Below are 15,191 nucleotides of genomic sequence, written 5' to 3'. Positions count from 1 at the left end.
GAATTTTTTGATCCCCAATAAAAACACTTAAAAATTTCTTCAAATCTTACGATTGTCAACTTTGTTTACCTTTTTTTTTTTACTGTAAAATCTGTTAGAGTTAGCTATACTTTTTCTATTATTTCTAAGTATTATCTTCCTTAACACATTTAAAAATTATATTTTCATTATTAATTTGTGTGATGCTCTTATCTCTTTTTTAGATCTATATTTATTTCGCTTCATTTGGCTTGTAAACTTCACTAAACACTACATCCCAACCTTTTCTAAGATCTACGTTTATTCTATTGCAAAATCATTGAATGTGTGGCCCGCGATCTACTAGTTGGGAATATATATAAATATCTTTAAATTTAATTTGAAATTATATTTAAAATTATATAAATTTGTCATATCTTTCAATTTATCTACATTTATTCAACCTTGTTTATAATCATAAACAGTGTTTCTCAATCTTTTCGTAAAGTTAGGTTACCCGGTAGGAAAAGTATTAAAATGATTCATTTGTGTAGCTCGCGATCGACGTGTTGAGAAGTATTTCACACAAGGTTAGCAAAAATACACTTAAAATTCTATTAAATTCTATTATATTTTTATGGACACTAGACAAACTTTTTAATTCTCTATAATGCGATAATTTGTTTTAATTTTTAATGGTAGTTTCTAATTTTAAATTAATTTAAATACTAAAGATAAAGTTTAAAAGCTGTTTTGTTGATGTTTTTCTCATTAAAAATCAGCAATTACACTATACAAAACTAGTTTTTTTTCTTTTTTCTTAATAAAAATACTTTTCGGTATGAGAAAGTTACTTTTCTCGATTTTCAACTACCAGATATTACCTGCTACTTGACATTTTCTAGTAATAATTTATACATTAATTTAAAATTTAATAGGAATTCCCATTGTAAATAAATAAATAAAAATTAATTTTTGAAGGATCCAATTACAGTATTACTCAATTTATTTTATGATATGAAGTTCAATTTTAATGGGATAATTGTTAGAAAATTACTCTCTCTAATCTAAAATGTACCTTCTACTGTTGATAGTGTACACTGCCAACAGTGGAAAGTATCTTTTATAGTGTATACAGTGTTTAGAATAGAAAGTAGTCTTCAGATTAGGAAGCAGGTGTTTAGAATGGAAGAGCAGTATTTATAATACTGCAATATTTTAATGTAGAGAGCAATTTTTATACTGTTGACAATGTATATAATCAACAGTAGAAGTATATTTTAGAATAGAGAGATACATTATGAAATTGTTTAGAATATGAAGTAATGTTCTACAATAGAAAGCATATGTTTAGAAAATTGTGTTTAAATTAGAATGCAATATTTTAGTATAGAAAGAAATTTTTAAGAATAACAAGTAAGTTTTTAGAACATAAATCAACCTCTAGATTAAAATATAGTTTTCTAGAATATAAATCAAGCTTTAGACTAGAAAGTAGTCTTCAGATTAGAAACAAGTGTTTAGAACATAAAGCAATTTTAATACTATTTATTGCATATATTGTTAAAACTAGAAGATATGTTTTAATATAAGGAAAGTAGGTTACATTTTAGAACGTCATACAGTTGTTTAGCAGATAAATAACTCTTTTTTACAATAGATAGTAGTATCTATATTAGAATGCAATATTTTGGCATAAAAACAATATTAACTATTATTAACTATGAAGCAAAAACACTAAGTTAGAAAGCAATTTTTAAGAATAGAAGTCAACCTTTTAGAACAGAATGAAACCATTAGATTAATAATGTAGTGTTCTAAAATAGAAATCAAATTTTTTTTTATACTAGAAAGCAGTGTTTTTAAAGTAAAATGCAATACTTAAAAAATAGAAGGCAATATTTTAATACAGAAAGCAATAATCTCTCATCCCCAAGTATATTGTTAAATTGGAAATTATCTTTTGTTTTTTTTTGAAAAGCGTTGTATCCATTATCCTTCGACCAAAGTTGTCTCTCAATTATCAGAGTAGATAATAGAACAGGTGAAGATAGAAGGTAAAACAGTAGGATGAAACCGAAGAGAGAAAGAAAGAGAGAGTGACTGAAAAAGTGCAGACCCCACCCAACGAGGCCCCGATGCCCGAGGTAACCCTGACCCACCCAATCTTATAAACGATGTCATTGCTTGTATGTGTGACATATGTGAAGAGGTCACAGAGTGATTAGAAGGTTTGATATACACGTGAGAACTGGACACCAGTCTCTGCCGTAATTACCCGACCAATTAAAGTCGGGTATTGCCGATGCGTGACAGAAATTTACAATGGATGAAAAAGCTAAGGGCGTGGTGTGTATGTGTATATGTGTATGTGTATGTGTATGCGTTGCTTGCACTGGGTGCAGTTCTGAACCCACGCAGACGTGGAGGTGCGCGAGACAGGTGCAGCCTGTGGTTACCTCCCCTGACCTGTTAATGCCAAGGTCAAAACAGGGCCCGGATGTTGGCCGATAGAGTAGGTGTCACACGTGCGATGTGAGAAACAGGACATGCCGATCAGGTGTGGGAATTATATCGACTCGAATTCTGCATCCTGTGCACACATCTCGCATTCCGCTACATGTAATTGTTTAATTGAGAGAAGTATTATATAATTTAACTAGATTTATGCGAGAAGCAAGACTAATTTCATGCTCCTTTCACTTGTATAAAACCTCGTATTTCTATCTTGAAGTTGTGATTCTTTTGCCTTTAATCGTACAAAATTAATAAAAGAGTTATAACTTGTTACAACGAAAGATTATTTTTGGAATTTTGGATAATATTTCGTTTTATTATCCTCAATAGTTCGTCATATCCTGGAAAGTTTTTGCAACATAATGAATGCTTTTCCGATTTCGTAAACCGTGACGCTTTTAATGAAATAAAATCACGTTAAAGCTAAAAGATATCTAAAAAATAAATTTTAAAAATTACGTAATATAAAAATAGTTTTATTTTAGAATATGAACAGACCGACATACGTCTCAATTAAGAGATGAAGGCTATTAGTTGTAATTGATAGAGGTGTGATTTAAATGTGGTACGTGTTCTGATGTGCTGAAAAATGTGAAATTTACATGCACATACTAAAAATAAAATTTAGAAGCACGCGAGAATATAAAATTCACAAAAAAATAATCGATTAACAACGTTATTCGTCAGACTTGAAGTGATCGATCGTAACAGTGGAGTCTGAGCAATCGATTACAAAAAAGAAAAAAAAAAATACAATTGTCTAGTTCCAAGATTTAAATATATCCAAAAAATTAATTAATTAATTAATTAAAGGTTATATTTGATTGATTTTAGAATATATTTGTATAAATTTTTATCTTTTACTCAAATAATCTTTGCGGTTATTAATATCGTGAATCTTCCTGGATTGGTGAACAAAAGAATCACGGTTTTGTCCAAAAAATGACATAATTCCGAGTATAAAAGAAAATATTCAAAGTTTTCTGTGACTCGGGCAATTCTTTAGTCACGTTAACAAAAAAACGGCGTTCAATAATGTTGTGTTGTTCACCTGTTTGACATCGGTTCAGATATTAGCCTATATCAAGGTTAGCCTGATTTTATTCCCGTTAAAGAAAAGATGTAAATGTCGGTCATCTTTATCTAAAGATATCACGTTCTTCCAACATCATTTTATGTCAATGGATTAGTCCCTTTTTTTATATCTTTAGTTACGTGACGAATAAACTTTGAAAGTATGGGCACACCTGCTAGGTAGAACCCTCCAATGGCAGTCTTCTCCAACAACAGGTGCTTGTTTTTGCAGGGAGGTTGCGGAAACAATTATCTGTTAGAGGAAAATTTAGAGCACCTGCTCTTATAAAATACAGAGAAGAACGCGTATTTTGGCAGCAAACACAAAAAAAAAACTGTACGGTTCGTTACCCGAAAAGACTATTTCTATGATGAATAACCGTGCGGCAGTTCGTGTTACGCCAACTACTCGTTTTTCTGGCCCCTTTTGCGGGGGGTACCGGGACGCGTGCGGTTGTCACGCAGAACGCGTGTCCATCACGTTCCGCACTACTTAGTATCACGTTGCCGGGTGAGTCGGTTTTTTTAAGCGTATCTGTTGTTTTCCTAGATCTCTGCCAGACCGGCCAGGAGGAGTTCAACAACCAGCGAGGACCAGAAGTGAAACGGTGCTTTGCCCCAGGGCAGGGATGGCCCAATAACCGCCAGGATCCCAAAGAACGCCGCCGTCCCGAGGTCAACAGCCAGTTACGGGTGCCTGGACTGCGCGTGCTAAGCTGTCCCCTCCCCAGAAGACATCTCCCATGCACCGCCCTGGTACTTCGTTCAAAGGGCGAAACACCGATATGCCTACAGACAAGCTAAGTCCTAGTGGTGTGGAAAGCGATGCAGGTGACTCCGTAGCCGTCAAGGTGGAGAGGTACAGTCCTGAGCCCGACGACATCAGCCCTTCACAGAGCCCTAGCTCGGGTAGGGCGTCGGTCGCCGAGAGTTCGGCCGCCGATTACTTCTCTGCCAATAATTTGTTGTGTGGCACACCCGTCATCAAACAGATGGAGATGATGACTCGCAACTACAGTGACTTCATGAGGAGTCTGGCTGCAAAGTACAACAATCAGCATGCGCAAGAATCGTAAGTAATTTTCTCTATACCCTTTTTTTCGTCTTGCACTTATTGATAATGGGTGTAACTTATAAACAATAATTAATAGCAACCTCCGGCTAATCGTTATTTCTATCGTTTGTAGTTATTGTCGGGTGACCGATTCGTGATGGTTCCTCGGGCTAACGTTATCTTAACTAGGCCTAAACAATCACGAGTATCCCTCGAACACTATCGAGTGTAAAGATTTTAATAGTTTTAAGTGACGTGTAGGGGCAAACGGTCGCCAACCCCCTTGCACCTCGTACATTATTCTCACGTATTAAATATGAACGTCTTTCATTTACTACCTCCTCGTGTGCTAGATTAGCTAAAATTAGTATTGTTTTTCTAATTAACGGTTGCTTTGTTTCATTGTTCTGACATCTTTGGACCGTTTCGATTTATGTTCCATTTCTGTAATGGTTCCATCATAGAATCGGTCGCACGTTAACAATTAGCAAGATAATATTAAACAGGGTTGAGGTTTTACCTGTTACGCTCTAGTGACGATCATTCTAATTCCGAAAACATCGACTTTTTGCGTAACGGGGACTAACCTATTTATAATGATAGAGTTAGATGTTCTGTAGATGAGGCTCATTAACGCGAATTCTCCAATTTTTCTCTACCTCTTACATATAATTAACGTGCGCTTTGATGTCACTGAATATAATAAATGTTCATTAATCTCATTCGCATGTTTTATACATTTCACTTAATTGTCTGCTGTAAACTAATATCTTAATTGTGTACCGTTTGGCAAACAAACTGTTATTTACGGTTTTTGGCTCATATTCGTCTTTTATTATTCTCATTAAACTACAGAGGGTTGTAACCTTGCTATAAAATTTGCATATTGCGATGGTTTAATGGTTCACATAAATCAAACGTCTCTTCTGTATTTAAGTATATCGTATCACGAAAAAAAAGACATTCTTCTAGACCAATAACTTAGAAATCGTTCGTTACCGATATTAACTTTATAATTTTTATTTAAAAAATTATTCGTAATTTCACTTAGATATAATTTGTTTTAATTTGGATTCAAGTTTAATTTTAAAACATTCATCAGTGTTTACGTAACGGGTAGGCCTTCGGGAAGATGTAAATTTATGATTTTATCATTGGTTTTTGTAACGATTCTGTTGATTTTTAACCAGAAACGGGGATTTAATTCGTGTGTTTCGATGTTCAACATTCTAAAAAATGCGAATTTTGATTGTTTTTTGAAGAATTGAGACATTAAAATAGATTAAAACAGTGGCTGTTTATATGAATTGCCTAAGGTGAGAGTAGATCAATGTAGAAAGAATTTGATACTGACTTGTAGGATAAAGGAATAAGTTGTTCCTTTATCCTAGAGATCAGTAGATCCTTTATATATCATTTTAAAAAAATGAGAACAAGAGGACAGTTTGAATCGAGGATAGTTTATTTTCGAGCCGAATAAACAAAAGATAGAGTAATTAGTAGAGGTCTATAAAGATACTTTTTGATAGCCACAAAAACTTAAGATGCTGTTATATTTGGTAATAGTGTCTGGACCGTTACATAATGCCCTATTTGTAAAAAGGTATATATTGTTAATGAGGTATTGTTTAGCCTAGACCTTCTCACACATAAATAAAAGGGTTTCTCGGTTTGAATAGGACGTGAACCTCCTTTTTTTCCGTTACTACACAGGAAAAGCCTTCATAGATTGGCTTGGTTATTAGCACGATGAGACAATTTACGACTCGTGTGTTGAGACCGACAATTTCAACGAATCGCAATGATTGTTTGTTTCTTAAACTTGATTTATTAATCGATTTTTTTACAATTGTGTTTTTTTTTGTTAGTGAACGCTTCTTTACGAATTGTTAGACAGCCTTTCAATCTAATAAGTGCCATAAAACTGTAGGTTCTTAGTCGCGTTACGTTAATTTCTTCAATCACTTGATCGATCTTCTGAAATATTTAAACAATACTCATAATATAATTCGATCTTCTGTGATCGATCCTATATTATAAGTCCTGTTTTCGATCTTCTGCGATTGGATTTGTGTTACGTATTTCTTTTTCGGTATTGTGTGATACGTACGAAACAGAAGACAGATTGAAGAATAAAAGAAATTAACTTTGTTACTCGAACACCAGACTATATAGCCAAAATCGAAGTGTAATCGATTTTATGTTTTGTCTAAAACACGCCATTACGTTGCGTGATCGGTTTGCTCTTATGTGTTACGCGATCAATCACTTGTTCTTCTGTGTATTAAGTATATAGATAAGATCTTTTTCTAAAATACCCAAAAACTCCACAGAATTGTTGGGCATTTAATTGTTATAAAGAAAAAATCAAGTAGTTTAAAAAGAAAACGTAATTTTTGTAATACATTTTCTCCCAAATTACCGATTCTTTCTTTGTTAAAATGGTTAAAACTTTGTTTATTTTTAGATATTAACATTTTAAGAAGTGATATAAAGACTTAAAATAAACAAATCTTATTATTTCAACATCAAAAGGGCGTAACTTACTGATTGAAATTCTGCTCTTTTATCGTCTTGTACGAGGAACTAGTCTATATAGGGGTCTACTTTTATGGCACCTTATAATTAAATGAAAATAATAAAAACAAAACTGTGCATATTTATTTATTATGTCAAAAGCTTTCCAAACACTGCACCGATTTTCCTGTTTTCCTATCAGTGCGCGTCATTCATAATAATAGAATACTTTATGGAGAAATGGGGTTATCCCGGTGTAACTTTGTTTTTATATCTAAAAAAAAAATTGTTACAAATACGTACTCGTGTATTTTATATTGTGATTTTTATACGGATATAATAAATTTATATATCATTTTTTGCCTATTTGGTAATTGTTTGCCATGAATTGGCACTCAAAACTTTATGTAAATTAAATTACTTTAACTCTATAAAATGAGTTTTTTTAATGTTTATGAAATAATAACTGCTTGAATATTATTTAATATAAAAATCAGTAGTTTTTGAATTAAAAAAATTACCAAACTTTTCTACAGAAATCAGAATTTTCTGAGAAAATATCAGAAAGTATATCCATTAATCCTAGACTAATGTAAATAATGAAATTCGAGAACCATAGTTCTGTTAAAAAAGATCAAAATTCATAAAATTTACTGAAAGAACTAGTTATATAATGGAATATTTATTTATTATTCTGTTATTTTCTTTCTATCAATATAATATACTGAATAGTTTCTTTGCTATGATACTTTGGAGTATAGAATGCTTAGAATATAGCAGATTCTGGTGCATAGAAAACGTAGGAGAGGATTGGCATATGCAACTCTTGTGCAGAGAATATAGCAGAATAACATATGCCAATAGTTTATTCACAAACAAATATACAGAAGTCTGTATATATCCATTTAAAAATTGACGTGAAAAGAGGGTTTTGCATGCTATTCCTTGCGTGTAAAATCACACAAGAGTAAGCATATTTGACTCGGTTTATGCAAATAGTATGTAATGAATATTTTTAAAAATGATAAAATGCAAAAATTTCAAGTCACAAAGTAGGAAATTGGTATTTCCGGAGAAACAATGGATACAGAAATTTCCGTGATGAGGCTCGACCGAAGTAAGGTTAGGTTATACGAAAGAGCGTGACGAGCCACGGAGTGGTTGACCTGAGTTCCGTGCTTGTCAAACAAAATAATATCCATCTTTATGTCGAGTAATATCAATAACGTGCGTCCACAAACGCCTCAAGTCAATTTACATCCCGAAGGAAGTTCGAAGGCTCCTAATACTAAAAACACGTCGAGCACTTTTCGATCTCGACCCTTTGCAAGGTGGAGGACGTCACCTTCTTTCGAAAACTGTACTTTACGGTGTGTTATATCTATAATTAATTACTGTAAAGATTCATTTATTTTATCTAAATTTGCTATAATGATAGCTTTAGATTGTAATTAACATATAATGTAGACCTAAATGTTCCATCTGTGTGGATTTTTGACTTTTTTTCTTTTATCTAAATTTGCTATAATGATAGCTTTAGATTGTAATTAACATATAATGTAGACCTAAATGTTCCATCTGTGTGGATTTTTGACTTTCCAAGTTATGAAATGCTGTTTATACTGCTCTAGGAACCATAAAATTATTAGGCTATGTAATATTTAATTATAAATTATTAAATTATTAATTTTAATGGATATTTTTAGTCTAGAATTTTACAAAATCTATTCTTTCAATAGATAACAGGCCACTCGAAATGTTGTTTTTTCCACGAGTGATAGTGAATTATGGTTAATTTTTAGTTAAATAATTCATTTATGCTAAATTTATAATGTAATTTTTAATTTTTTATTACAATATTTTAAAGTTAGCGTTTAAAAGCTGACATTTAATAGTAGAATATGCATAAGTAGGCCTATATTGACAAAATTAGTGAAGTTGTAGCTTACAGGACTATGTATAGATTGGGCCAGGAAACAGGAAATTAATTTCTCTGAAAAGTATTCCAAAAATACATTTATATAATAAACTCAAGTGTTTCGTTTAACGCCAAACACAGCCCACTCGAAGCAAGAAATCAAGAAATAAACAGAAAAAAATGTATTAAGCCGCGCCTAGGATCCGAACCCACGTTTTCTATATTCCTAACGCTTTAATTAACTAAGCTATCAGCGCTTGAATTAGGAAATAACGTGGGTTAGGACCTCATCCGGTCCACTCATATTTCTGCGAAATTTTTAGTTTCTTTCTTTCAAAATTGTTCTAAAAATTCATAAATGGAGGAGATAAAAATTGTTTGTTTGTCAAACATTTTGGATAAATATGAAGGTCCTAATTACTGAACTTTCTTTAATCGTTTCGTTCGCTTTAAGTCTTAATAAAAATCAGAAATTCGATAATTCAATTGCATTTTTGGAAGTTGTTTGCTTAGAATTTCTAAAAACAATACTGATTTAATCATGTTACCTCATGAGTTACGCTCACTAATAATATGAACAACGATTACGAAAGTGCCATAAATAAATTTAAAAAATGTTTTCAATATATTTTATTTAATACCTAGTCTATTTACGGAAAGTTTAAGTGTCTTATAAGCAAGAAAAGTTTGTTTTAAGATGAAATAATTAAAGAGCACATCGCTTTTTATAAAGAAATAAAGTGTTGATAAACTTGGATTTGGATTCCTTCCAAAACATCAATTTGTTAATAAGCTTGAAGCATTGAAATTGGTGTTAAAAATCACTCTTATCATCATATAAAATTACTCCGTATGCAAATGAGAAATGAATAATAATTTATTTTACTAAAGAACGTTGACGTTTTTTTTCCCGGCGATTTTTAACGTATTTTTTTTTTTTTGCTGTTTCTTTCTCACATTTTCATATCTTTATGGCGAATAATGTGGATTTTCGTGTGGTTTATGCCAAAGAAGTCCATATAAATTAATGCAGATAGTAAAGAAAACATAAACACGGCAGCGGTAACCACTTGGAAAGACATTAAAGCTGAACATATTTCTCTTGTTTGAATGTTACTACTGTCTTAACCTTGCTGCACACACACATTTTGAACTTTGGCACCATTCGGAGACTAACCTGTTCCATAAGAAAGAATCTCAGTTAAAGTTTATAAGAAATAATCATCTTGATATTCACTTCGTATTATCATCTCCTAGGGATGTACTGTACAAGTGCAACAATTTCACTCATTTCATTAACTATTGTGATGCATTTTCTCTTTGTAACTCTTTATTATTCTTGTCCCGTTGCATGACTCACGTAACCGCAGGAAATTCGTAAACTGTTTGCAATCGTAACCACAAAAATAATCATTACTGAAGAAGCATCGTAATTAGTATTGCAGAAGCATCTTTAAATATCTGGACGGTGAAAGGTTACGATAGGATGAGAAATCGCATGAGAAAATTTTCTACGGTGGGAAAATCTGAATGACTTTAATTTTTGAATGTTTTTTGAGTAATTTGCATATTTTTAAGCAACATAAAATTAATAATTAATTCTAGAAATTATTTTATTTCAACATTTACTTGAAAAATCGCTTACAATATGTGTAAACTATCCAAAATTGTGATGAAAATCACCCTATTTATGTACTTTCTCACCCCTCTGAAGTTAATAATTATTAATTATCTGCGGCGTGATTATTTGAACGTGGAAAGTAGGGCAAATGTAGTTTTAAATAGGAAAATAACGGAATTTCAGCGCTCTGCAGATCAGGAAAGTGTCGAAAGACGTTGGATTCATTTGTCGGCTTTGAAACTATAAACGTATTGTAAGTAAAGAAAAAGATAAAGAGACATAAAGACAAGTTTCATTCAAGATAAATAGGTTTCTCGATGGTTAGGCATATTTGCTAGCCAGATGAAAAGAGAGCATGTTATCAGTAGAGGCAAAAGGGAGCCGCATCCAGACAGCGTTGCCACCCTGGGAGTGGTCCAGCGTCCACATCCAGGTGGTTGTTGTTGTCGCCAGCGCAGCTATAAATTATTACCTGCACCTACTAGACGTCCTTACTGCATGCATCATTCCTGAACTGGAACAGCCCCGGGGCATTCAACATGGCGACGGGTCAACGTATTTAGATGCACAATTCTTGGGCGCGGACAAGCTCCTGGCTATCTAACCCTAATGGGGCGGAGTACCCATTACTTCTAACGACCTATCCTGCTTCTTCCTCCATAACTGTCAGAACACTGTATCCATTCTCCAGACTGGCCTATCTGAATAACATCTATGCCTCGGGCTAGTTCATGCTCAGGGGACTCATTGTCGCGGGATTTGGTTCATGTTCGAATCCACAAGGTTTTTTTTCACCTGGCATTTCGGTGTTAGTGACCTGACTAGTTCCTTTCAACTGCACCGACATCATCCCACTTAATTTCCCTTTTTTTTTACTCCTGAAATCTTAAAACTGATTGAAAGTAAATCGCGTGATTTAAGGAAATTTCTCGTAAAGATTGAAGAATAATGTCTCTTTATTATTAAAAGAAATAGTTCATGTTTACAGGAATGCTATTTCTCACGAGCATCGTATGTTAATAAATGTTAATAATTACACTATACGTTACTCTTTAGGGCAAGGATTGATGTTTATCTTTTGAGTTATGAAGAGAAAAAAGGGGTACAATCACCTTGTTTCCAACCAAAAAAGATGAATTCTTAATGTTCTAAAATGATGTAGTTAAGAATTTCCGGTCTACACATAACTTTTCATCCTTTAGTTAGATATTGAAGTTTTTATAAATAAATTTTTTGGCTGATTTTTAAGGTAACAATAATGTATATAGGCCTTTTAAGTTATACGAGGTTTGGTTTGGTTTTGTAATGCGTAGAGTAGCAAAGTGATATGGCACGCCTCAATTTTGTCCATACATAGAAAGACAAAACCATCACGGGTTCAAGTAATGTGGTAAAAAGATGGGTAATAATTTTCCGATCCACATTACTTGTGATAAACTATGAGAATTCAATTAGGATTTCAACCACGGTCCCTCTGGTAATAAATTGGTTTTTTATCTCCAGTCTTGTTTTATAGATTTAATTCGGAGAACACTGTAGAAAATTTTTAGAGAATTTATATAATTTAGCAATAATTTCTTACAAATTTGTAATAATTTGATTTATTTTCAGTGTAAATTGTGCTCCTACAAATGGCCTCCTGAGGAACTTAGATGGAAGTTTCAAGAGCGCCGTCATTTCTCCCATCTTCAATCCAGCATTGGAAACGATGGACAACAGGAAGCAATCTCCTCCAGTTCTGAGTGATTTACAGTCTTTATCCGAATTTCCCTCTTCACAGACGTTACTCAATCTTGTCCGCACCGCTAGTGCCCATAGTGCTCTTCAGTTAGAATCGTATCTTCGAGGATCTAGAAAAAGAACGAACGAGGGTGATCCAAAATTTGATCCTCTAGACTTGTCTGTCAGTCCAGGTAAACAATCCAGGACGGATTGCTTAGCGGCACCATCTAATCCTCGTGACTTATGTTATGTGTTGCATAATAAGAACGAAATCAACGAATGTACAGACAATATGAGGACTAAACGCGCTCCCCATTGGTTAACATTATTGGACAGTAGGCAAACGGATCAAGACATTTCAGCTGGCAACGTGCTCGTCAAGCTTGCCAACAGGGTGCGGTCGTCGTCACCTTGTTCTAACCAATCGGACAACGAACTTTCACATTGGACTGTTGATGATGTGGTCAAATTTGTGACGTCGATAGACTCTTGCAGTGAATACGTAGAGGTAAGAAGTGGAGAAATTATCAATTATTTTCGCTAAAAAATTACCTGACAAAATGTTCTTACATTTTACTGTAAACAAATTCCTTTCCACAATTATTCATTCCATTAGCAATTCAGATCTTTCGACATGTTTAAATATATTAATTTCGGAAATGAGAAAAACTTGAATTACTTCAAAAAAACTAAAATTACAAAGTCCAGATGTGCGTACAAATTAGGGTTCTTATCTTAATATTTACCAGTTCAACTTTTGATTAGAATCGGAGTCACAACAATGACAAGTTTAGTGTAGACTTCTTTATAAAAGTAGACAATACAACTGAAAAAAACGTACTCAAATTATCGTTTTCTCCGGAAGTTGCTATTTATCTACTTCCGGTAGGATCATTTCTGGTAGCTGCAGGGTATAACCGGTTCTTTTCGTAAAGAAACGATCCAGGAATACAAAAAATTACAGGTTTACAACTCATTGTTTACCATGGTCTCTGTATTAGTATCGAGGATATACGGCTTAATATGATTAGAATTATGAGAGTCCTTTGATAGAAAAAAGATATTGACTCGCTTATGATAATTATCATACTATAAATTATCTTCAGAGTGAAGATAATATGCGAAACTAAGGAGTGGCATAACAATTTGCTCCGGGCATAAGAGGTTACATTTGTAAAAATTGCGTATATAAACGTTAGAGTTAACAAATCGACAGACCAAAATCTGCAACATAAAAGTTACTTTGAAACTAAATCTGTTGATTAATGGCGAATTTCATAATCTAAAAAACTTTCGAAGTTATAAAATCTGTTATAAATTATCTTTTTTCTGCCATTTTTGAACTCTGAAAGTGGATTATATCGTGACGAGTTAGTAGAATTTTTAAAACTTGGTCAGAACGTTGATTGAAGTCTATGGAAGAAACGAGAGAGCTGAGATATATGAATTGGATTCCCCTGAATAATCGATTTGTAGAAATTAACGAGTTTCAATTCTAGAAATATATTAAGTTTTTTGAAATTTCTGGTAAGAAACTTTCAAGTTTTTCTAGATTGCATGATTTAGCAAAAAATTTAGCAATTCAAAAAAATTCGCAAGATTTCTCAATCAATTTTACCCACATCAAAAAAAAAATTATCCACAGACATAACGGATATCGCGAGGCCATTCGAGAGTAATTTTCAGATTAAACATTGATTTCATTGGAGAATAAATATAAATTTTAAAAAAGTATATATATATATATCATTAGAAATGAATTTATCGAAGGTTTTGACAGAAAAAGTAAGGCGAAATTATACATTTCAAAATAAATTGAAAATAGTTGGAAGCAGTACGAAAATGTCTATCTGTGTTATGAATTGTTTCTGTATACATCACTGAAATTGTATTTCTTCTTCATATGACAACGGTTGATTGTTAAATCTTGATTCAAATGGATCACACCTGTCTTTTAATATATAAGGTGGGCAACAGTTGACAATTTGTGACTGTATCCAGTCCATTGACCTTACGCAATGCATCTAATACCTTTTCATGCACGCCTGCACTTGATGCCTATTCTGTACTAGACTGGTTCCCCCATCAAAGTCGCTCTATTTTTTTTTTTCTTTTTTTCAATCCAAACTTCCTGTTTTTACGAAATTATTTTTTGTCAGGTAGAATAATTTTCTGTAATTTTATACTTTTCTATTTTTGCGAAGAGAGAAAAATAGCCTCTAAGAATCCATTAAATTTTTTAATGGATAACGATATTTTAAAATCCATTGTGTTTTATTTAAAGAAGTTTACTGTAACTTCTCTCATTTGAGGACTTCTTCAGCTTGTTTTATGGCGTCGGATGGGTGGAATGAAGAAAGTATAACTAGAAAAATGAGAATTTTAAAGTCAATTCCACATTTTATAGTTCGAACTCTGAAGGATTTTGTGATATAACTTCTAGTTTCTGAAGGACCTTCGGCAATGCCTAAGGCTTCAAGTAAAGTAGGTGATGGAATGAAGAATTTATTGGATCATCTGACAAATTACGGTCTACTTATTTTAAAGATGGATTCAATGGATTTATTGCATTTAATTTTATAGCCGATAGATATGGTTTACCTATTTTAAAGATTTATGTTTAACGAAAGCAACCAGTAAAGATCCTCAATTAAATTTTTGTAAGCGTAAAAAACACTCCTGTATAAAGAAAAGATGGCAAAGTGATAGAAGATCGATGGAAATTTTTAATTAAATTTCATATTAACCGTCTACCATTTTGCCTTAATTAAATATATTTAATATGCTCGATTTTAGTTTTTATTCTTGTT

The 15,191-nt window shown here is 32.8% G+C and overlaps 1 protein-coding gene across 8 annotated transcripts in view; it reads left to right on the top strand.

Annotated features, from left to right (window-relative positions):
- Positions 1-15,191, top strand: part of LOC111627361 (polycomb protein SCMH1-like) — a 36,373-nt gene that overhangs the window by 18,656 nt on the left and 2,526 nt on the right. For 7 of the 8 annotated variants that reach the window (XM_023370925.1, XM_023370921.1, XM_023370924.1 and 4 more), the window contains 2 exons: positions 4,100-4,621; positions 12,271-12,889. In XM_023370925.1, coding sequence (XP_023226693.1) covers positions 4,293-4,621; positions 12,271-12,889 — 948 coding nt within the window. In that variant the 5' untranslated portion in view covers positions 4,100-4,292. Of the gene's footprint in view, positions 1-922; positions 2,106-4,099; positions 4,622-12,270; positions 12,890-15,191 lie in introns of those variants that run through there. The other variant, XM_023370926.1, reaches the window with a different exon arrangement.

The sequence above is a fragment of the Centruroides sculpturatus genome, unplaced genomic scaffold (assembly GCF_000671375.1).
Source record: "Centruroides sculpturatus isolate CEXI.00-Female unplaced genomic scaffold, Cexi_2.0 scaffold437, whole genome shotgun sequence".
NCBI classification, from domain to species: domain Eukaryota; kingdom Metazoa; phylum Arthropoda; class Arachnida; order Scorpiones; family Buthidae; genus Centruroides; species Centruroides sculpturatus.
This window is presented reverse-complemented; position numbering and strand designations above follow the sequence as displayed.